Here is a 23,847-nt window from a genome sequence, read left to right as displayed (position 1 = left end):
GGATAAAGGCCTTGGGTGGCAACAGTATTGCTGCAGTGCGGCTACCCATAGGTGAGCAGAGGACATGATCTAGTAGGGACTTGCTCATGAAGGGCCTTGAAGGCCCAGCTAAGGAGTTTGAACTTTATTGGAGATAGTGACATTAATAGTTGATGCTTATTGAGTGCTTACTCTATGTGTTAAAAGCTATACATGAATCACCTCATTTTAATTCTGTAAAGAACTCTCCAGGTACTATTATTATCTGCAGATTGCAGATGAAAAACTGAGTCACAGAGAGGTAAAGAAACTGGCCTGGGTCCCACAGTTGTGTGAAAATACTTTAACGGGATAGAATTGTGTTGTAGAAATCTGGCAGCCACGTGTAAGATGAATCGTAGAGAGGAGAGACCACAAATGGTTATCATAAGAGGATCACCAGGGAAAGGTAACAAGAGCCAGAAGTAGGTCAGTGGCAGAGGGAACAGTAAGGAAAGAATGGATGCAAAGCCTGGATGTGCAGGGTGCTGACCGAGAGGAAGATATCACAGATGCCTCCTAGCTGCTGGGTGTCTTGGAGAAAGGTGGGGTCGATTCAGAAGAGGCTAAGCCAGAGCCGCAGATTTGGTGGGGAAGATGTTGAGCTCAGTTCGAGAGTATTGTGAGTGTCTAAGGAGCCTGTGGGAAGGCACCTCACAAACATTTGAAAAATTAGTGACTTGATCTGGGGAAAAATAAAGAGTTGGTGTTACAAACACATAAAGAGGTCTGTATCAGGTACTGGTTGAAGCTGTGGGAGTAAATAATGTTAGGTAGATAGATGATAGATAGATAGATAGATGATAGATTGAGAGATAGATGAGAGATAGGTAGGTACATAGATGATAGATAGATGATAGATGATAGAGAGATGATAGGTAGATTATACATAGATAGATGATAGAAAAAGATAGATGATAGATATAGTAGATAGAGAGACGATAGATAGATAGATGATAGATAGATAGATAGATGAAGATAGGTAGGTGATAGATGATAGATAGGTAGATGATAGACAGATAGTAGATAGATAGATACATAGTAGATAGATGACAGACAGATAGTAGATAGATGATAGATAGATGAGAGAGATAGATAGATAGATAGATGATAGGTAGATAGATAGATGATAGGTAGATGATAGATAGATAGATAGATAATAGATAGGTAGATGATAGATAGATAGATAAGATGGCTGCAATAGACAAGGGAGCCTAATGGACACCCACAGTTAGGAGAAGAAAGGGAAGCCCATGAAGGAGCTAGTCCCAGAGGCTGCAGATCTAGGCAAGTACCTTGTTAGGAAAGTGAAGGGAAGAGAGAGTTTCCAAAAGAAAAAGGAGTTGAAGTTAGTCAAATGTGAGGAGCCCACGGACAATTATAACTAGAAAGACTGGGATTTGGAAATAAGGAGTCCTGATGAGGATTTCAGAGGATGAAGAGAAACCTTTAAACTCTCTCATAGGAGAATAAATGGGTACAACATTTCCAGAGCCAAACTGGCAATGTGGATCAAAAGAATTAAAATATTGCATATCTGGAAATTACTTTTCTAGAAATTACTTCTAGAAATTTGTATAGAAAAGTAATACTCAGGGACATATAGTGAGGTACAGCCGTGGAGCTGTTGGTCAAAATTTTGTTTAAAATTTGTAAACAGCATAAATGTCAACAATAGAGAATATTTAATGGATACAAAGATGCTTGTGATGGTTATAAAGAAGCAATTACAAAACTGTGTACAGTATGACTCCCCCTGCCCCGCTTTTAAGGGAGGTACATATAGACAGAACTGGAAGGATATACTATAAGAATTCCATGATGCTGTTTCTGGGTCGGAGGATTTGACAATTATAAGACCTCTGTTTTCCCTTCCCCCACATCCATTTACCATCCCTCTCTCTTTTGGATTACTTGTATTTTCTATAGCAACTCTGTCCAATAGAAATATAATGTGAGACACATAAGTAATTTTAAATGTTCTAGTAGCTGCATTTAAAAAGTAAAAATAAACTGATAAAAAATAATATATTTTATTTAACCCCCAAATATTATTATTGTAACATGTAATCAACATAGAAAATATTAATGATAAAAATGTTGATAACAACGATAACACTTTTCAACACTCAGCCTTACAAATCTGGTGTGTATTTTACATTTATAGAATATCTCAAAAAAAAAAGAATATCTCAATTTGGGCCATCCACATTTCAAGCACTCAACAGCCACATGGCTTCCATATTGGACAGAACAGCTCTATAAAATAATAGCTAACATTTATCAAGCGCTTACTACATGTTAGGCATTGCTCTAAGGCCACTGGGTGGGGTTTATAACTCATTCAGTCTGACAATAATGCCACAAGGTTGTGCTTATTATCGTCTCCATAAGCACATGTTTCTGTTGTAACAGCACCATAATAAAAGTTTTGGAGTTTTGCAAGCCATTTTCCTAATTCGATGGGATGGAAGCCAGGTTGCAAAGGCTTACTGAGTCAAGGGGGAAATAAGGGATCTGAAGAGAGACGAAAGTTATTCAAGAAACTTGGTGGTGAAGAAGAAAAGTTAACAGAGTGAGGAAAACATGAGGACAGGGAGGCATGAAGATGAAGTCGGCTGAAGAGGAAAGAGAGAGATGGAAGGTAAAAGGGAGATGGCTGGGGATGTTTTGGACCAATCTCTCCACAAGATGCTCCACCCCACAGGTGAAAGCTATGACAGAGTGGTGAGAGGTGGTGAGGGTTTGGGTGGTGGCTCTGGGAGGAGCTGGACTGAGTTGTGAAGAATGAAGTTACCCAGCAAAGAAGCACAAATGGAGAGGATACAGATTTGAGAAGTGCTTGACCTCAAGACTTGGTGACCTGAAGGATGAGGAGGATAAGAGAGAATGAGGATTTGAGGATGATTCCCAGGTTTCCTACAAAGGCAGAGAGTGTAATATTTACTGAGTGCCTCTCTGGAGTCAGGCACTGGTCCTGCGCATCACAAACTTAGATCTCATTTAATCCCCACAGAGGTCCCATACAAGGCTTGCCATTTCACAGATGTGCAAGCTGAGGCAAGACTGTTGGCCCCAGGTCTCACCCCTAGTAAATGGATGAGTCAGGGTTTGAGCCCAGGCTATTCCAGAGATGGAGGGAGGAGAAAAGTTGATGTGGGGCTAGAACCAGGACACATGGTCCAGGTCTTATACTCTAAGTAAGCATCAGGCTCCTCTGCAGAAAGCCAAACTGCTGGGTTTGGGGAGATGGGAACCCAGGGAAGGGGCTGGGCTTCAGGCAGGTGCAGAGTGAAAGGTAAGCAGCCTGCAGATGTGTGGGACTTTAGGGCGCTCCAGCATGAGGGAGGCACGATCAACCTGGGGTCTTCCGCAGAACTCAGCAGCCTGAAAGGGAGGACAGGGAGGTGGAGAGTAAGGGCTGGGGAACAGAAGTGGGGGAGGGGCCTCAGGTGTTTGGTTAAGATGGGCGGCTGTCCACTGGTGAAGAGAGGAGGCATGTACACGGTCAGCTGTTTGGGGGAGAGATCGAAATGGGAAACGTCTGAGAGCTTGGTGGGGACTGAGCAGGGGATCCGGCACAAGAAAAGATTGGGGCATGGTGGGGGTCATTGATGCTGGATCCAGAACACAGTGGGAGACTTAGAGACCTCCTGAGGCTGACAGATTCTTCTCTTAACCTACTGCAAGGAGAGGGACAATGGGGAAAGAGGCCCTAAGAGGAGCAGAAATAGAGGAAATCAGGTAAAGGGTGAATATCTGCAGAGGGAGGGAAGGGGAGGAGAGAAATTATGGAATTACAGGAAAGGAACGTGAGAGAAAGGGGCGTTGGGAGTGGGTAAGGAGAGGAAAAATGGCGTAGAACTCCCATCACCCAGGGCACCGGGGTACCCCATCACTAATCCTGTGAGAGTACGCTGCAGTGGCGGGCTTGGGGGTAGAATGGGGGTGGAACCTGAGCCAGGGCAGGACCATTGAGCTCTCCCACCTCAACCCAGACTATGACCAACTTCAGTCTTTGGTCCTGTGCAGCCTGTTTCTTCATCTGTAAACAGGGTTAACGACAGACAGCTGATGTCAAAGTATTTGGAAAGCACCACAACAAGGGAAGGAGTTGTTATTATAAAGGTCCATGGATTTACATAAGGAGATGTATACCCAGAGCCAGACGATGAAAGTAGATGTGCAGTGTACATATGTCTAGAAATGGCCCAGGAGATTCCAAGCTCCTCTACCTGCCCAATTTAGTGAGTCAATGTCCAGCCTTGAGGTGGGGTAGGAGGTGGGGGCCTGCAGCTAGACAGGTGAGGTTCACCTCCCACTAGGGGCACAAGGCCCTGGAGCCGAGTTTAACTAGATCTGGCTCCTGTCTTCTCGGTCACAGGCCCAAGCACTCGGTCTGTCGCCACCAGAGCACAGGCCCAGGCAATACTTATCCAACTAAACCCGCGCCCCTGTGGGGACCTTGCTTATCCAACAAAATCCCCGTTGTCTCCTTCCATATAGAACGAAAATCTCACTCTATGTCTTTGCCCAGCTCCGCACCCTCGCCACCCCAGCGATATGGCCTGGTTAGGTCCCTGTCCCCACTCTGGGGAGCTTCTCCTTATCTAGGACTGAGGATGGGGCAAAGGGAGAGGGGGGAGAAATAGAGGAAAAGGGGGGGGACGGTTGGGAAGCAGGAAAGGGGTAAAGTGACAGAGAGCCTGAGACAGGAACGGGAGAGAGGGAGAGACCAGCACAGTGAGCCAGAGAGATCCGGAGAGGCCAGCAAAAGAGACACAGGCTCTCGCCACGAATTCCTTAATGATTCCTTCCTCAGGCGTTTCTGGGGCGCCTCCGAGGTGCTCGGCCCGGGTCTGCTCAGGTCGCGAACGGCTGCAGGGTGCGGCAGTCCCACCCCCACCCCCTCGCTGTCCCCTCCCCACCTAGCCCAAGGGGGCCGGAACAGTTTCGGCGCGGGGGCTTTTCGGAGCAGTCGACTGGAAAATAGACTTTAACCCGCTTTGTGGCAACAAGGGCGCCCGGAGCGCTCTCCTGGGCCGGGGCTCCGGGCGCTCAGGCGGGCCACTCCCAAGACCCGGCCTGGAGTTCTTGTAGAGTCTCGCGGAACGAGGACCTCCTGGCCTCGGGGCGCCGGGAGTCCCGGCCCGGATCCGCGCACCCAGGCCGCGGTCAGGCCGCTCTGACTGACCAGGGCAGGAGCGAGGAAGCGGATCGGCCTGCAGTCCGCTTCTCGTAGTGCGCTGTCAGGGTCCGCGTCCCAGCCTCCCTATCACCGCCTAACGCCTTCCTAGGCCCGAATGCGGTGTTTTCCTGCGGCCTGGAAGGCCCGGATGAAAAAGTTTTCTGAGTATTGGTTCTCCTTCCCAACTGCCCTCTTATCCCCGGAGAATTAGTGCACGAAATGGAAACTGGCCGGAGTAGTCCGCTGCTCCGCGGGCGCGGGGGGAAGGTGGGGGTCGGGGGAGGCCAGGCGGCCGCTATGTTCCCGGGACAGCCGGTATGTCTTCTTGGGGATGGCTTTAGACTGCTCGGCCACCTCCAATTTAAGACAGTGTCTTCAAGGCCCCGGCCTGGCCTGGCCCACCTGCACCTGAGCCCCACGACCAGAGAAGAGGAGGAAAGCAGATCGCCCTGCGTCCCGGTACGAGCCGGCCGCGGTTTCTGTGGCTGGGCCAAGGAGCTCCTTCCAAGCCCTGAGAACTGCAGCTTGATGACTGCAGGGGGACCGCTCCGCTATCTTCTCCAGCGCTGTCCCCGGCCCGGGGGGCCCTTGTGAAAAGAATTGCGCGACCCCTTTCCGGAGCTGTCACCCATAACACCCAGAAAACGCGAAACCTCACGACCAAGGCCGCGGCTTCAGACTGCGGCCCAGGAGACGGATGGTGGGTGATCCCGAGGGTCCTGGAGGCCAGGGGAGCAGGGAGCTGGTTCTCGGGAGAACCTATTTGTTGGACTCCAAACACCCACATTCCACTCGGATCCAAGTTATCTGAGAACTGAAACGACATCCCGGGACGAACTGGAGAGGGTTCAACTGATTTACACACTGGGGACTGGGGTTGGAGTTTCTCCCAAGCCCCAGGTCCCTTATACGCCACCTTCGGCTCCCGCGCGGGTTGAGACGGTTGCGGCGGCAGCCAGACTCTGCTAAAAGGGCGGAGATGAGAGAAGACGCGAGATGGGGAGGAGGCCTAGATCGCCCTGCACAAGCTCCAGTCCGGTTTTTGCCTCCGACTGCTTGCTCCGTCCCCACCCGCTGTCCCTCGCCCCGCCCCGCCCCGCCCCCCACCTTGGGGCAGGTGAGCCGCGGCCAATGGGCGGGCTCGGGGCAGGTGCCCGCTAACTCTCGCCTCGCATCGCGGTGGCCAAGCCAGGGCTGGACAGTGCTGGGAGGACCGGGGGCGGGGGTCGGTCCTGGCTGGACTCGGGAGGGAGGGGGCCGGGCTCAGCCCCCAGGCCGTAGAGGCAGCTCGCAGCATCGCACGGAGCCCGCGCCAGTGCAGGCGCCGGGAGCTGCCCGCTCGGCCGCAGAGGCCGGCGAGCCTAGCTGCGCGCCGTGGCCCGACTCTCCGTTCACTGGCTCGCACACCCCTCGCCGCTCCGCGCCTGGCTCGTGGGCAGGGGCTGAGCGCGGGCGGGCGGGCGGGGGAGGTGAGGGGTGCTGGTGTGTGTGCATGTGCCTGGCTGGGTGCACACCCCGCACGGCGGCGGCGCCAGGACGCGGAGCGCTCCCCAGCGCCCGGCTGCCTCGCTCGGCTCTGGCGGCCGCGACCATGTTCCAGCCCACAGCCAAGCGCGGCTTTACCATCGAGTCTTTGGTGGCCAAGGACGGCGGCACCGGCGGGGGCACTGGCGGCGGGGGTGCAGGCTCCCATCCCCTGGCGGCGGCCGCCTCGGAGGAGCCGCTCCGGCCCACGGCGCTCAATTACCCTCACCCCGGCGCGGCCGAAGCGGCCTTCGTGAGCGGCTTCCCCGCCGCCGCGGGCGCCGGCCGCTCGCTCTACGGCGGGCCCGAGCTCGTGTTCCCCGAGGCCATGAACCACCCTGCGCTGACCGTGCACCCGGCGCACCAGCTGGGCGCCTCCCCGCTGCAGCCCCCGCACTCCTTCTTCGGCGCCCAGCACCGGGACCCTCTGCACTTCTATCCCTGGGTGCTGCGAAACCGCTTCTTCGGCCACCGCTTTCAGGGTGAGTGCCCACGTTGTGCCCGCCTCGGCGGCCGGCCGGCGCCCGTGCTGAGGTGGCGCGGGGAGGCTCGGGGGCGTGCGGGGCCGTTCAGAAGTTGTTGCCGATGAGGCTGCGGGTCTGCAAAGGCCGATTCTTAAGCAGGGACGAGCCACGCCAAATCCATCCGCGCTTCTGCCGCGTTGGGTTACCTCCCAGAGAACCAGGTTGGGACCTCTAGGCTTTCCCAAGAACGATGCCGGTCCGGACGCCAAGCCCGGGCTCATCCTTGGAGCCTCTCCTGTTCCTCTCTGCGGCCTGCCTTAATCTCTCCTGGCTGAGCCAGTCCCATCCCAGACAGCGCAGCGCCCGCCGCCCTGCCTGTGACCCAGCTGGACCTGGGACCATGCTTCGCATTTCCACCACCAACTCCCAGGGATCCGCCTTCACCGGCGCTTGGAGGCAGGGGAAAGTCCACCTGCGTGCCCCGGGTCTGTGGGAAGAAGGGGCAGAGGGGAGGGCAAACTGGAGAGTTAATGTTCAGTGGTGAGTGCTCTGCTGTCTTGGGATGTTTGTCAGCAACCTCGACCCGACTTCTTCAAGTCACACGTGCTTCTCGGACCTAGGGTGGGAAGGTTTGAAATAGCAAACTGGCTTCCTCCGCCGCTCGCCGACTCCGGGAACCCACCGGCTGCTGGGGGACCAACAGCAATCCTCCCAGGCAGGGGGCGGGGGCAGAGGGCTTTTAAGGTCCTAGACAGTCTGAGCCCCCTAGTCTGCACTGGGCAGTGGGTTTGCTAAAGAAGATCCCCCACTGGTCTCGGTCTCTCTCTCTCTCTCTCTCACACACACACACACACACACACACACACACAGGTTTCAATGATCTGACTTTCCCAAAAGAAAGAGTTCCATTAGTTGGAGTTCGTTTGCTTCTTTGAATTTGTTGGAGTTTTTCTTTTCTTTCTTCTTCTTCTTTTTTTGTTTTTTTGGAGTGTCCTTAATTTGTGCAGTAATTGGTTTAGTTTCTGGTTTTATTTTGTTAATGTAGACCGGACCTCAGTCTTATGAGGTTCCATGACTCAGAGCTAGGTAACCCTGATTTTAGCAAAACAAATGAAAAGGATGTGGCTAGAGCTTTGGCTCCTGGAGCTAATCCAAGGGTAAACTGGGTGTACACAGTCAAAATAAACTGGATATTGGGTACAATTATCTAGCTAACAGAAGAAAAATGATCTCTGGAAGCTTTCGCTATAGCTGCTTAACTGTTTTCACGGAAAGCCGCTTTCCCGGGCCCCGATTTGTCAGACAGTTTTCTCAGTCCTATCTGGTCAAAGGACACTGACCCAACAGATCCCACAAAATAAGATAATGTAATTATTTGAACAAGAATCTTTGTGGGCAGTTTTGTCTGCCCAGGGGATTTCAAAGATTTGCCCAAATCATTGGGCGGGGAGGGAGAAGCCTATGGTGTCAGCCGCTATGGGAAAGAAACCTGTCAATTAAAATATATGTTTACTGGTAAAATGAAGTATTGTTTAAAATTGAGCAAACCACTTCGGTCCTCCATGGACTGGATCCCCAGCCTGGGTCTCTAAACCTCGCGACCGCGGGCCAATTTGAGAGTCGCGGCTGTTTGTGAACCTTCGGGCCCGGGGCGGCGGAGGGACCAGCGTTTAAGAGGCTAGTACAGAGATAGGGACTCGGAGAAGAGGGCAGAGCTGGTCCTGACACCTGTAGTCTCTGCTCACTCGGAGATGGCCTCCCGGCGACGCCCTCGGCTTTGGACCCGGCGCTCCACGCCCTCCGTGCTACCTTTCCCGCCTCTGGCCTCGCCCGCGCGGGCTTAGGGTGCGAGGGCCGGGGGCGCCAAGCGTCGGGGGCGCCTTGCGAGAGATCCGGCTCCAGCTCTGAGCATCCCCAGTCAGACGAGGCCGAATAAATCCTCCGCAAAACCCTCTCGGAATTTGCCGCCTCTCCCTGAGCCGTCAGTCCCGGCGGGCACGTTGTCGAGTTGCAAAAACGGTTGCATTTTTCTCCCAAGAACTGTGTCTGGACGCGGAGATGGAGCCAAATGTGGTCGCATTGGTGAACACGGAATCCGTTGGGCACTGAAGGACTTTTCGAATCCTAAGAAGTTTTGGCTTCAGGGCCGGTCATCGTCGGGGCAGACCCCTGCGGCCCGGGCACCCTTGAGTCCTGCGATCCCGCGGGCCCTCGGGGCTACGAGCCGAGCCATTTCAGACCCTCCGGCGCCGCGTTTTCTAGAGAACCGGGTCTCTGCGATGCTCATTTCAGCCCCGTTTTAATGCAAGAAGCGAAACCCTACACGAACGAAAAGGAACGCGTCTGCGCTCAGTGCGCAGCGCTCTCCAGCAGCGCGGTCCCGGCGCGCAGGGAAGTGGCTTCTTCGCTGAGCGAGGCGGTGGGAGAGGAAAAGCCAGCGCGGGATGGTCGGGACCAGGCGGCGGGACGCCGAAGACGGGGGCGGCTTTCGAGACCTGAAGGGGAGGAGCTGGTGGAGACGACGAGTTAGCCGCACTTCGGTGCTATTTCCCCCGGACAGCAGGAACTTTCCAGGCCGAGGAGCAGCGTCGGGAGGGGGCCGTGGGAGACAAGGCCCTCTGGGACTGGTGGTGGTAATGGGCCGGTGCTTCAAAGGGCGCCTTTGTTCCGGCCGGAGGAGGGGGAAAGAGGTTATCTCCGTTGCCGTGCGGGCCTCTCCGTCTCGTAGCCCCAGGCCCCTCCGCCCCGCCATCCGGCCCAGAGCCCCCAGTCTGCCTCGGCCTCTCCAGGAGGCAGCTGGAGCTCGAGCCCCGGGCCTTCGAACCCCTAGCTCCCACCTCCTGCCGCCTCACTCCTGGGAACCTCCGTTGCTAGGTCCCAGCCAGTGCCTTAAAGGGGCCCGCAGAGAAGGCTGGAGGAAAGCGGGCGGGTGGGGTACAGTTACTAGCTCCAGGAAAGACTAAGCCAGCCCCTTTCCACTTTTCCACCTGTCCTTGTCTGAAACTGACAGCCCACTCTCAGAGCCCAGAATTACTGCATCTAAACAGGCCACACGGCAACCCAGTTCCAAGCTTGTTCTGCCCTTGTGATCCAATTAAGGGAAACTGAAGCCTTGGTAGGGACGTTTGAGGCCCCCTCTCCATAGGTCAGAGTGAGAGTGGCCCAGGCTCATAGGCACCACCCTAGTTCTTACACAAACATGCAGCTATTGGTGAGTTTCTCAGTTTTGTACTAAACATACTCTTCCTTACAGGAAAGAGCCCTGATTCTTTTGAAATCAAATCTGTCATCACTAATCAACATCTTGAATACTTTTTTCTGGCCTCTGCTGCTTCTTGGTTGGGTCAGAAGGACCCCTGTGTTTCTGCACATGCAACACAGACTACAGGATACATGCTCTCTGTCCCTTCAGGGCATTACAGTGAACTGGGGCTATTCTCTCTCTAGTTGACGGAGACCTCAAGCAACCTACCTTTCCCCTAAAATAGCCTGACTTGAAGCAAAGAGACGTGTATGTCAGGAGGAGCTTGTTGCTTCCATCCTCCACTTTGGGTTTATAAAGACAAACATAGAGAACTCTACCACACAAGTGACCAACACACACCACGAAATTACAAAATAGCCATCAAATCACACACACTGAGGCAGGCTGCAGTCCTGCTTTCTCAGCCCCACACTTCTGCATCCCATTCACTCACAACTCCCTGGTCTCTCCACGCTGCCACTTCACTTCTGACCAATCTGGGCCAGTCACGCTGCTGAGGCCAAACCCTGCGATCACAGGGCTGGGCTTTCTCTCCCTCTTCAGCTCATTTGTCCAGAGGAAACCACTGTTGGTATTTGACTTGAGCTCAGAATGCTGCTGTTTTTTTGAGGCAATTTATTTTAACATCAGGAAGAAGTGTTTGCTTCCCACCCACCTCTCTATCTCTGGCCTATCACACTGGCCCTCACTTGAGGCCTTAATCCTTCTTATGCCCAACTGGATCATTCTTCTCCTTTCTCTCCCTCTTACCCCTCTCTGCCAGACCACCTCCCCTGATCATCTGTCCCCTCCACCACCACAAGCTAAACTTCTCTTCCTTCTGTCAGGCCTGAGAGCCCTGGATCTGCCCCCTCCTTGAAGGGCCCAATGGGCAGGGTGTCCTCCTTCCATCTTCCTATGATGTGATCCCACTCACTTTTACAGCAGCACAGATCCAGCCACTTGAAATGGATAAGGTGACTGGAAGTTAGTGGCTTCTCCCTCTCAGGCAACTCTGTCTCCCCCCAGGCACTAGCCCCTCATTCCTAGGCAATGCTGTTCCACAGAAAACCCCAACAATAAAGTTCGCCTGTGTAGGTGTCCAAAGCCCATGGACATGGAGAAAGTCATGTCCGGCAGTTTCCACCAGCAGAGGGATATGAACAGTTACCTGGAGAGTTTTAGCCATAGTATCTCAATTATGTGCCCTTGATTCACTTACAGAGATATTTCCAGAGATGGGAGATCTCAACCGAATTATCCAAACAATTGTCTTAAAAAATGAAACAACAAATCAAATTGAGTCAAACAAGTGGCCGTTTCTGAAGAAATTAATTGGATCAGTCAATCTCAACAACTAACTGTCAAAACATTTCATCTAGTGCTCTGCATTGTTGGTGGGTCAGGGTACTGTTATGTGCCACTGCATGAGGCTCCGTGGACGATGTCAGGGCCTGTTTCCAGTCTTGTTGGCATGTGCAACCAAACCAGAGGTGGTGTGAAGGCCTAGTGGGGGGGGGGTTCACTGAGACTGGGGCTGTGGGTGGAAGCTAGTTTCACTTTTGTAGTTCCTGACCCCACCACCTCAGCCCCATCCAGCCCAATGTCAGCCCCTCCTCCTGCACGTACGAGCTGAGTCCCCATGATGGCTAACATTTACCCAGGGACAGTTGCCCTCTTTGAAAATCCTGTATGGTAGATAGGAGAAGAAGACAGTAGGGAGGCTGGAGCATGTATTTACACACGCCCATGCAGAAACCAATATATCTATATCTATATATATTAGAGAGAAAAATGACGTCTAGATATTTATACACATGTTTCTTCAGCAGCGGATTATTCAGGGATGAAGCAAGGCCTTTTTCCACCAGAGAGCAGTAAGTCTCCTGTGGGAAGAGGATTTTACCTGAAGGCCTGACGGGAGAAAGGTGGGAAAGCCGGGAAGAAGAAACCTAACTTTAGACCTCCAGGTGCTGCCTGGATGTTGACTTAGCCCCTAGCCTATTTTTACCACTTGCAAGGCAGAGCCTTGGCTTGTTGGAAGGAATTTTCTATGGGCTAGTAGCCTGAGCATTTAGTTGCAAGGCTGGTTTAAGCAGGTGTGAAGGGAGAGTTCCTGGGATACCCTCCAGTTCTTGAATCTGTATTTGGTAGGGGGATGCCTAACAACCTGGCTGTTCCCCTTACCACTGTCCTGACACCCAGCCCCGTCTCTGCTCTTGGTCCACTTTGAGGGAGACATGACGGGGCGAGCCGACAAAAAGAGCTTCCCACTCCTTGGCCTCTTAGGTTGCTCCAGGCACTGTGGATTTGGGCCTCACCAGGCCTGGGCCCACCTCCTGGCCTAACAGTGATCCGCAGCGCTGCGATTCTGCGAGGCCCCCTCAGCCGGGAGGTGTTGGGAAAGGGAGTGGACTTACAGAAGGGGCGGCAAAAGAGAAAGAGAAATGCGTGTGTCAAGGGTTGGAGAGGGCATCGGAGCACTCCGGGGCGTGTGCGAGAGCGCGGTGCGATGAGTAGCTTGGCCGGCTCCCGCGGGCGGCCCGTTGGCCGGACTGCGGCTCACGGCGCCCTTCTCTCTGTCTGTATCTGCGTGTGTTGCCGTCGGCGGCGCGGCCGCAGCGAGCGACGTGCCCCAGGACGGGCTGCTTCTGCACGGCCCCTTCGCGCGCAAGCCCAAGCGGATCCGCACGGCCTTCTCGCCCTCGCAGCTTCTGCGACTGGAGCGTGCCTTCGAGAAGAACCACTACGTGGTGGGCGCCGAGCGGAAGCAGCTGGCCGGCAGCCTCAGCCTCTCCGAGACGCAGGTAATGATCCGCGCTGCGCCGGGGGCCGGGTGGAGGGGGGGCCGGAGCGGCCGGCCTCGCCCCCAGCCTTCCCCAGCTTCTCCCGCTACCCCTGCGGCGCCCCCGTCACGCCTGTCTTCCCTCCGACTGTATGCAACTTCGAAGAGGCCACAGGACTTTTATTAAGCACTAAGGACCCACCGGGAGGTTGGGATCAAACCTTATCCCGACCCCACTCCCATAGCCCATAGGAGATGCCAGTTGCCAGAAGGCGGCTGGCGCCCTCGGGAGCCGCCCGAGCGCTGAGCGCCCAAGCCGCGGTCACTCCGCGCCCACCCGGGGCCCTCTGGCGCCGTCTCAGCCCTGCGGTTACTGCAACCCTTCTCCCGCACTGTTCCGGGGGCGCTCAGGGGTGTGTGGGGTGCCCAGGCCTGTCTCGCACTGGCTTCGCTGCTGTGCAGGGGCAAAGCGGCGGAGGCCTCGCTGTCCCCCAGCGGGTGTGCTGTGGGGAGAAAGCCCACGTGTCCTCAGGCTATAAACATCAGAAGCAGAGGGATTAGGCGGGAGCGCGCAGCCCTGCTGGGGGTCCAAGGGGGGGCACTGATCTCTGCCCAGCCCGGCTGGCAGGGCTCTGAAACTGTGGCGTGTGTGCGCGGGCGTTGGCGGGGCCTGGGAACGGTGGGAAAGCAGATTCTGGTGCTCAGGACCTGTTTCCAATCACTTGAAGGGCTGTTGCGTTGGGGAGGGAATAAACTGCAATGGAGTTGAAGGGGTTTGAACTGGGTGAAATTACAATCACCACGTAGTATTTTTGTAATCGATAATTAGAAAAAAAATTTAAAGAACTAGAAGGGAATTATAGGGAGGCAGATTTGGGTTTATTGTAAGTAAAGACTTTGCCATAAATAAATGCTGTCTGGAAGCACCGCTAAGCTCTTAGTCCGCCTGGAGTCCAACGTGCGGGGGTGGCTGGCTGCTGCCCTGGAGGCGGATTTCAGTATCTGAATGGGCTTCGGGAGACCTTAACTCCCTTCTGTCCCTGACAGCGCCCAGATTTGCAAAGAGAGAGGTCGGCTGGCGAGGCCCAGCAGCTCTCGCCCGCCGGCATTTCATCTTCCGCTCCCCTTTCTGCTCGCCTCGCCCCTCTTACACCGCCGTCCTCCACCCTAGTCCTGGACAGTGAGAAGGCGTCCGACTGGAGGTGGGGGTGGGGTGTGTGTGCAGCCTGGGGTCTCCCGGGTAGCAGTGAGGATAGACGGAAGGCGTCGTGAGGGAGTCCAAACCCAAACTTGGTCCCCAGCATCCTGCAGCCCCGACCTCACTCTTTGCCGCTCACGTCGCATTTTGGTATCTATTGTCCTATCTATCTGATGCCCTATTTCATCAATGCATTGCTCCCATCTCCGTGGCAGGACCCGGGCTTTTTCAGATTTGCTAGCTGGGCTGTTCTAACTGCAGAGATAAAGCTTTACAAAACAACGGACTTAATTTTAAAAACGTTTTAAAGAAAGATATGTTTTTTAAAAAAGAAGTTACAAAATAATACCCCCTTTTCCCTCTTGGCAAACAGTGTTTTAAAATTGTTGTTTAAAACAAGGTGTCAGTTTAAGAATGGTATTTATAGTTAACTTCATTTTAAAAGTATTAGTTATTAAATTTTAATTGCAGAAGTGTAAGAAAACAAAACCGTTTATAAGCTCACCACCCACAGATTAACACTTGTTGAAATAATGTCATTGTTTTTAAACTTTCAATTTTTTAGCTCAGCCAGAGCATTTTTAATTGACTTTCTTTCAACTGAACCTACCTGCCTGTTAATATTTGCTCCTAACAATGCCAGTTAGTAAACCCAATGATTTTCTCTTTCATTTTTATTATAAGGTGCTTAAACATATATTTAAAACAAAACCAGATAGAAAATAAAATGTACCCAGCTTCACTAACGATCAAAATGCATAGCTAATCTTCTTCCGTTTATAAATGAGCTGGTTAAGCATATGAAACAAACAAACAAAATAATAGAACTGTGGGAGATTTAAGCCTGAGAAACCTCCTTGTAGAGTCCTGTCTTTCCAGGTGAGGCCTTTGAGATGGAGAGATGAATTAGGCAGAGCACCCCGTGCAGGCAGATGGGATTTCAGTATCTGCCTCCCTGCTAACTGACTGTGTGACCTTGGGCCAGTTACTCAACCTCTCTGAGTTCTGTTTTCCTCATCCATAAAATAGGTTGTTTAAGGATTAAAGGCACCTAATATGAACTCAAATAAGATTAATTCTCATCCCCAGTGCTTCCCTTCCTTTTGTTGAAAGTAATATGTCAAATTAGCGTTATAATAAGATCCAAACCTGGAATTCCTGACTCTTAATTCAGTCTTTTTCATCACCAGAGCTGTCTTTCTGTCCCTCTCGTAACTATCATTAAGACCTAGGCTATATAACTAACTAATTATCTATTTATCTCTCTGTTTTTGCCAGGCAGGCTGACCTGTCATTTCTAGCTATCAGCTATTTGTCAAGCATCAGTCACTCCCATCAGCCCCCTGCCATCTACTTGTACCGTCAATATCTATATTCATCTCTCACAGAGAGCTATTTTATATCTAGCCGTGTACTTCTGTCTGCTTTCATTAAACTGCCTCTGCAAAGCTGGTTAATTTATATTTCCTATTTTTAATTAACTCTATCTTCTTCTTAACAACAATTCCTATTTACCCAACTGTTGATTATCTCTTTATCATCTACTCTGTTTTACCTTCTGTATATCTACCATCCGTCTCAAACTTCCATCTCTATAGATCTTTAGCAGCTGACGGTGTATGCATATGTCTGTAATGGTTATCATCACCTCATCAGCTCTCACTTTGTCTTTTTTTTCTGGGCCTCAGTTGCTGATCTGAAAGATTGAATGAAATGAACTCCAGGGTTCTTTTCAGCCCTGAGCTTCTGGCTCATCTATATTCTACTTCTCTGTGTTTCTGTATAATCCCTCCTCCAGGTTCTCAGAACTCACAGCATATCTCCCGCATATCATAATATTTATAGGACTTTGCTATTGTTTAATAATCTTCCATGTCCAAATGTCAGTCTGTACACTGGTTGCATCCGTCTCTCAAAGAAATCTTAAAATGCAGATTCCTGGACCCTGCTCAGGAGATTCTCTTAGGAGTTCCAGGATGGGACCCCGGAAAGATTTTAAAACAGCTCTCTGGGTGATCCTGATAAACAATAGGCCTGAGCATCTCAGCTCTGGGAGGCAGAGGCCAAGCCTTCCTATTTCTCGCTGTGCTCCAGGGCCCAGCTCCGTGACCAGCAAAAAGTAGGTGCTCCATAAATATGTATCGAATGAACGGGCAAGTTTCTCTTGATTGTATACTTATCCATATGTTAACTTTATCAGTCATTTCCCTCACTCTCTACCGTCACTGCTCCCTTTCTGTCCCTCTCCTTCTATCATTCCCTTACACTTTCATAGCTGATTGTTGATCTAGATGATCGAGTTTTATTTACCATTTCATGGATAAAACTTCTGGGAGCGTTAAGCAGATTGGTGTGGGGGTCTTAGTTCAGAGTTCAGGGGTGTCTGTATGCCCAAAGCTCTAGCATGGGATATTGGGGGTGGGCAACCTGAGATGCTTTGCTGGGGTAGGGCTATAGTTTTGTTGCGTGTGGGGTATTTGTACTGGGACGGCCGTGGGTTAATCCAGGAGGTGGAGGGAGGGGCCCTGGGCAAAGGCTAGGTCTTCCTTCTGGCTCTAATTATTTGTTCCTCACTGTTGTGCAGGCCAGGAGTCTGACTGGAGTGAAGCCCATCTAAGCTTCAGTCCTGGTGGCTGTTGGGGCAGACTCGGGCCTGGGTCAGATCAGAGCCTCGCGTGTGTGTGTGTGTGTGTGTGTGTGTGTGTGTGTGTGTAATGGGTGTATGTAACATATGTATGCCCATAATGTGGAGCACGTGTGGGCTTAGTGTGATCCATGCCCAAAGGTCAGGTGCTATCCTATGTACACGTGGCATGGAGTGCCTCTGTGAGCTTCTGTGCATGTGTGGGGAGGGGCACATTAGTTTTGGGGGGAGTGAGAGAAAGCCTTTGGTTGCTTCAGCTGATTGATTGGTTAGTGTTTCCAGCCGCTCCTCCAGCTCTGAACAGTTCAGGAGGTGTTTCTTGACCTTCCCTGGCTCAGTTTAGCTGAGCTAAACTGTGAGGGAAAAGCGTGGTGTCTTGGCCTTGGAGATTCCTCATGCAGTGCCGGGGCATGTGAGGGGTGAGTGACTGGAGTCCCATTGAAGCCACAGCTGTGGACTGAGGGAGTCAGGGGAGAGCTGCATTGGTAGAAATCCCCTGGGAGGCCGCAGACATGCAAGGTTTGGAGGGATGTGTGGGTTGGTAGGAAGAAAGGGGAGGCTTTGAGATTAAGACGGATTGGGAGTTGAGAGCATGGGTGGTGGGGTCTTAGGAGGCAGGAGTGTGTGGTCACCTGCCTATGAGATTATCCCCCCAGGGGCATGGTAAGAAGACTTCCTGCCTGGAACATCTGCCTTTTGGGAGATGGCTGAGAGGGAGATATCCTAGGGACTTGAATTTTAGGGAAAGGTTACTGGCTCACTGTGTGTTCTAAGTCTTGGCTCTTCTCCAAGAACTTCTACACCTCTGAAACTCAGGGAGTCCAGTGGGAGGCAGGAGAGGGCACGGGAGATAAGGGAGACTGGAATGATTCTCTGAGGGTGTGGTCCTGAGCGAGGAGGCAAATCTTGTGATGTCTCCCTGAGAGTGAGGGCAAGCATCCAGGGTGGACTGAGAGAGGAGGAACTGAGAAATCTCAGGAAGAGTTCAGACTCTAGTTGATGGGGAGTCAGAGGTGACCTCGGTTTGGTGGGGTGGGAGCTGAGCTTCGCATGGCATTGGGCTTGACACTGAGAGCAGGTCATGTTAGGAAGTGGATCCCAGCGGAGAGGGCAGGGGGGTGAGCAGGCTGAGCAGTGGCTTGACTGATGTCGCTAAGCTTCTCTCTAGTATGAGGACTTTCTCTGTGTCTGAGGATGACAGAATAGGAGGACACAGGCTTAAATTAAAACAGAAGAGACAACAGTAGGACATAAGGAGGAACTTCTTGTATCAGAGTTACAAGACTCAGATGTCCCTTGATAGAGGTTTTTGAACTCCTTGATGAGAAGACAGGTATTCACCTGAAAGTATGCAGGGGCCAGGAGCCACGGACTCTCCCATTTGGGATGGGCTAAGATGGGGAGGGGTGGGAAAGAAGGGATGCAGATCTGGTTCATTCAAAGGTAAAGTCTGAAACATTGGCTGGAGTTGTAGTTTGCTTGTTTGTAAGTTCATGTGTCCATTCACTCATGCACGTTTTCATTCATTAATACGTCCAGTGATCAATCTGCTAATGCCTTAATGCCTTCATTCATTCAACCGCAGCAGTTTTAACTTCTTTATCCTACCTGACTCAAGCTGACCCTTGTCCCCTCAACAGTGGATCTTCCTCTCCACCTCCCCCCCAAGAAGTGGTTAATCCATTCCACAGCATGAAGAATTAAGAACTGACCCTCTTGTAGAAGTGTCCACTGAACTAAGCCCAAAAAAGATCCCATCTCTGCAGCAGTTAGCACTTTCAAAAGCCCCTTTCCAATTAGACCTCAATCCCTCTACCATTGATTTTCTCCTGTTTTCCAGGTTGGCCCAAGCGCCTCTTTCCTAGAGCATAGGGCTAGGTCACTTCACCTCTGCCCCGCTGGCTGAACATACCTGGGACATGCCCACTGGGCCTCCAAAGCCAGCTAACACACCACTTTCGTTCTCCTGGTTCCTGTACCATCTGATGAGGACACAGAGGTTTGGGCAAATAAATTAACATGTTGCTGGGGTCATTGTTACTGAGACAGAAAAAAGCACTAAGGAGTTACGGACAGGTGTTGGGGCACATCCAGTCTAGGAACAAGGGAGGAGGGTTTCGAAGACTAAGTAAGAGTATTCCAGGTGGTGTAACTCAGACAAAAGTAGAGACTCTTGGAAGGATCTCGCTTATCAGAAAAACTGAGAGACATTGAGTGAGGTGGGAACTTGGGCGGCCACAAGGAACCTCTCTCTCCCCAAACCCAGAGGGCTCAGAGATGGGTGAGGGGTTCCTCCAGCCAGTACCCCAAGTACGCCCTGGACTTGAAAGGTGAGTAGCATGCTGGTGTTGAGGGGAGGCAGTGCAGAATAAGCAGGCCTCCTAAGGCCGCTCCCACTGCGCTGGTACCCACAGTATGTGACCTGGTTCCTTTCTAGGTCCTCTGTCCTTTAGGGAAGGGGTTCTGGGGTGACCTCAGTGTTGCCTGGCTGGGGTGTCACTCTCATCTCTTACAACATTCGGAGCCCAGTTCCTTTTCTTTTTCCAAATAAAAAATGACTGGCAATTGTTTTCAGTAATGCATTAAAGAAAAGTCAGAAAAGTGGAAAGAAGAAAGACAAGTGACCCATACTTTGGGTACATTTCCTTCTAGTCTTTTTTCTCCATGCACAGGCTTTGTTCTTCCATGGTTGTGATCACACTGTGCCCAAACTGTGCGTCCTGCAGCTTTCACTGATATTACTAAGTCATAAGCATCCCCTTGTTATTACAGTCTTTGTAAACAGCATCTGGACACTCAGCCCAAGGCTGTTCTCCGGAAGATAGCCAGGCTGCCTGGGGAGAGAGTTTTTGTCCCTGTTTCTGGAGAGCTGCCTCCTTGACCCTAGTAGTTTTCATGGAGAAAGTCTTCAGAATTGCTTTTCATTTGTAAGTACCAGGAAACCAGCCCTGGTGTGAAAACATACCCTGTGCCCTGTGCCCAAGAAGTTTTCCTTCTTTGGGCCAGTGATGCTGGGCAAGAGTAGCAGCCTAGGTCCATCCCACTAGAGGCAAGTCTCCTTCTGGAAGGAGACTGGGGAGTGTGTGTGGGAGGGAGAAGGTGCAGAAAGGGGCCCTGTGTCCCTCGTGCTGCCCCAGATCACGCATCACCAGGCTGGCCATGCTTAGCCCTCAGCCAGCCCCTCGGGCTCTCAGGAACACCGCCCCAGGCCTGAGTCACACACAAGCCTTGCACAGGAGTCTGGGCGAGCTCACCCGCCTACGGGCTGGCACAGTCACAGTGGGCTCCAGGGCCGGGGGCAGGGGCCAGGCTGGCTGCCAAATGGTTGTGCCGGGAACCACCCAGGGCCCAGCTAGCCCTGTGCCCAAGGAAAGGTGGGCATGGAATCCAGAAGCCCTGCGCCTGGAGCATCTGCCATCCTCCCCATCTATCTGAGCTGGGACGTGCAGGCAATGGGTTTGAAGCCAGCTCTGGAAATGAGGGAAGAAGGCCTTCCCTCGCCGTCCACCAAGGCCAGGTACCTCATCTCTTCCTGTCCCTGGCTGGCTGCTCTGTGTGTCATTGACCACTGGCTGCCCTCACACCTATCCTCATGCTCAAAATTCAACGGGCAAGGCAGATGGTACCATGGAAACCCTGGGGAGGGGTGGGCTGTCGGAGGAGCCCTGGGTTGGGTTGGCTCCATGGAGGGGACAGAGGGGAGTGTCTGGGAAATGTGAGAGTGGGGCATCCTGGGCACGAAGCTCCTCCCTGGCCCGGATGCCAGGCCTGCTTTGGCTTGCGCCACTTGGCTTTAAGCCTACGACCTGTACTTTTCACCCGTTCTCAGGGAGCAGGGGCCGAAGTGGGTAGTGTTTCTGAGGTTTGCCTTTAGGCCTGCCCGGGATTCAAGGATCTCCCCTCAGCAGTCACTGCTGCTGCCAAACTGAGGTGCCCATCCTCATGCCACACACACGACTTACCGCTCACCACCTGCATGGGCACCGTGGATCACTCCAACTGCAGTTGGCTAAACCTACCTGCTTTTTAAATGTGCTGTCATTTCAGGAAACCATCCATGCCTCCTAACCCTGCCCTTCGGCACCACCTTCCCCAGAGACCCTCTGGAATTCCACCTGAGGTTGCTAAGACGGGGTCCTCTGGTGAAACGGACTAACCTAGACAGCATGAGAAGTTAGAGCCTCGAGCAGCAGCGTCCGTGACCCTAGGAGTGCTCTGGCTGTCCTGGGCGCTGCTCTTGGGGTGGACACCACCTCCTGGTTAGGTAGCCGTGTCCACTCTGCCTCTTTGTGCCACGAAGAGCACAGGCTTGCCCTGGGGGATGGGGCTCACTCCGGGCCATCAGAACCCGTGTGACGGCTTCTTGTATATTCCCTCATTTACTGTTCACATCAACCCTGAGAAGGAGTAATTATTAATCTCTTCTCTGAAAACTGGTAGAGACCCAGGTCTCTCTGTTCCAGGAACCAGGATACTTGGCGGTTCCATGACCCCCTCCTCTCCCTCTGTTGAGGGGACGGGAAAACGGCCGCTCTCTGGCCCACTGTGCCCTCTCCCTGGCCCCCCTCATTTGCATCTGGAAGGGCAGACCTCCAGACGCATGAGGCGGCACCGGCCAAAGGAGACAACCCTGGCCTCGGTTTCCCTCTCCGGCTCCCAGCTCAGCCTGAGTGCTGAGGCCCTGGTGGCTGCTCTGGGGGCCTCCTGGGTGTTTCTCACCTGTGCCCCTCCCTCCCTGGCCCAGGTGAAGGTGTGGTTCCAGAACCGGAGGACAAAGTACAAGCGGCAGAAGCTGGAGGAAGAGGGGCCCGAGTCGGAGCAGAAGAAGAAGGGCTCCCACCACATCAACCGGTGGCGCATCGCCACGAAGCAGGCCAACGGGGAGGACATCGACGTCACCTCCAATGACTAGGGTGTGGGCGGTCACAAACCCACGAGGGCGGAGTGCTGCTTGCCGCTGGCCAGGCCCCTTGGCGGGCCCGGCAGGACTCTGGCCACTCCTTGGCCAGGCTGCGCGGAGGCCTCAAGTCACGGCCCCAGAGGGCTTGGAGCCTGGGGCCACCACCGACAGAGGGACAAGAAATGGGCTGGCTGAGGCCCGGGACTGCTCGACCTTCTCCTCAGAGAGCCTGCCTGCCTGAGCAGGCTGCAGGCCACTGCAGCCTCCCAGCCACTCTCCATTTCTCTCATCTCCTTTTTGTTTTGATGCGTTTCTGTTTTAATTTATTTTCCAGGCACCCGCTGTAGTTCTTAGTGATCCCCTCGTGTCTCCCTTCCCTATGGGAATAATAAAAGTCTCTCTCTTAATGACACAGGCATCCAGCTCCAACCCCAGAGCCTGCGAGCCTGGCATGGTGGATTCCGGCTCTGAGGGCCACTGGGGGAACTGGTAGAGCAAGCTTGTTCAGGGCCTGGGAGCCTGGAGTGGGGCCTTGGAGACTCAGTCCATGAACTCCTCTTTCTTGGTGGTTGACCCTGGTCTCTAGCTTCAACTCCACAGCAAGAGAACCTGAGGCTAGATGTAGGGAAGGACCACCCTGTGTCTTGAGGGAGGCTATGCTCAAGTCTCTCCAAACTTAATGAGCAGTGGGAATCAGGCCCAGGTGAGTCAGGGAGGAGAGAGCGTCTGTACTTGCCCATGCGTAGGGCTCTGGTGGCTTCTCCAGTTGAGGGGAAAACAGAGGAAACGGGGAGTGTTGGGGGCTGGGTTGAGGGCACGCCATGCACAGAGGCTGACAGTCCCTGCCGCAGGTCCTGGCCCCACCAGGATGCTCACCTGTCCCTGGAGAGCCCCCCCTCCCCACCCTCTCGGCAGATGAAAGCTTCAGAAGAAAGCTTCGGACCTCCGCTTGAGGCCGAGCTCGCACCTGGTTCCCGAGGGCTCAGGGCCTCCCAGCCTGGCAAAGAGCTCGAGGCCCGACCCGCTGATCTCTTTAGTTCATCTGCCTCCAGTTTGTCCACTTGTCTTTCCTGCTTGTCACACATCATGTCTTCCTTCATCCTAAGAAACAAAACCTGTATTCCTAACACCCTTTCCCTTACGATGTCCAGACCTGCCTCTACCTCTTCAGCTCCCGTGTGCTACCCAACCCCTTGCTCTCCCTCCTCTGTCTCACCACTGGGCTGATGCTCATGACCGCCACCAACCAGTTACTGCCACCCTTGTGGCCAGACTCCACACCTCCTGTCTGGCTTCACTGCTCCTCATCTTCTGGCCATTCCCTCCCCCACCCCTCCCTGCCTTCACTTCAGTACCTCTGACACCTCTTCCTGCCTTTCTGAGTCCTCCCCAGTTTTATCCCTGTCCCGTCGCCTCTGTCCACCTCGGGGTCAGTCCGTGCTCCTCCCGCCTCCCTCACTGTGCCCTCTGCCTGGGCCTTTGCATCCACCTCCGGGACTTCTCTTTGCTTCCCAGCCAATGCCTCCAGCCAACCTCTGCTGAGCTGCAAACCTATGAGCCGGCTGCGTGCTGCCCTCCACACTCCCCAGCACCTCAAACCCAACGTGTTCACAGCTGACTCACGGCCCCACTTGCTGTCTTCCAGGATTGCCCACCTTCACCAACAGCCAAGGTTTCTTCTACCTTGGGAAACAGTGTACATGGATCCCGGGGGTTTGGGAGGGGAGGGCAGGGGTGGGAGGCATAATGAGGTTTGTGCTGATGTCAAGGATGAGGCCCACTTCAAAGGAGGACCTGCGTGCTGAGGCTAGGGTTCTCGTCCTCAAGCTCAAAGAGGACCACGCCACCCCCTTCCTCAGGCCCCCACTCTGCTCCCTTCTTT

The 23,847-nt window shown here is 53.1% G+C and overlaps 1 protein-coding gene across 2 annotated transcripts; it reads left to right on the top strand.

Annotated features, from left to right (window-relative positions):
* Positions 1–6,698: 6,698 nt before the first annotated feature.
* Positions 6,699–22,353, top strand: EMX1 (empty spiracles homeobox 1). 2 transcript variants are annotated; one of them, XM_004311587.4, is made up of 3 exons: positions 6,699–7,212; positions 13,061–13,245; positions 21,810–22,353. In XM_004311587.4, exons 1-3 carry the CDS (start codon positions 6,699–6,701, stop codon positions 21,975–21,977), a joined length of 867 nt encoding a protein of 288 aa, XP_004311635.3. In that variant the 3' UTR covers positions 21,978–22,353. The 2 variants fall into 2 exon arrangements, with proteins under 2 accessions (XP_004311635.3, XP_019798922.1); XM_019943363.2 differs by having other exon boundaries at positions 6,798–7,216; positions 13,065–13,245.
* The last annotated feature ends 1,494 nt before the right edge of the window (positions 22,354–23,847 follow it).

The sequence above is a fragment of the Tursiops truncatus genome, chromosome 14, assembly GCF_011762595.2.
Source record: "Tursiops truncatus isolate mTurTru1 chromosome 14, mTurTru1.mat.Y, whole genome shotgun sequence".
Lineage (NCBI taxonomy): Eukaryota > Metazoa > Chordata > Mammalia > Artiodactyla > Delphinidae > Tursiops > Tursiops truncatus.
This window is presented reverse-complemented; position numbering and strand designations above follow the sequence as displayed.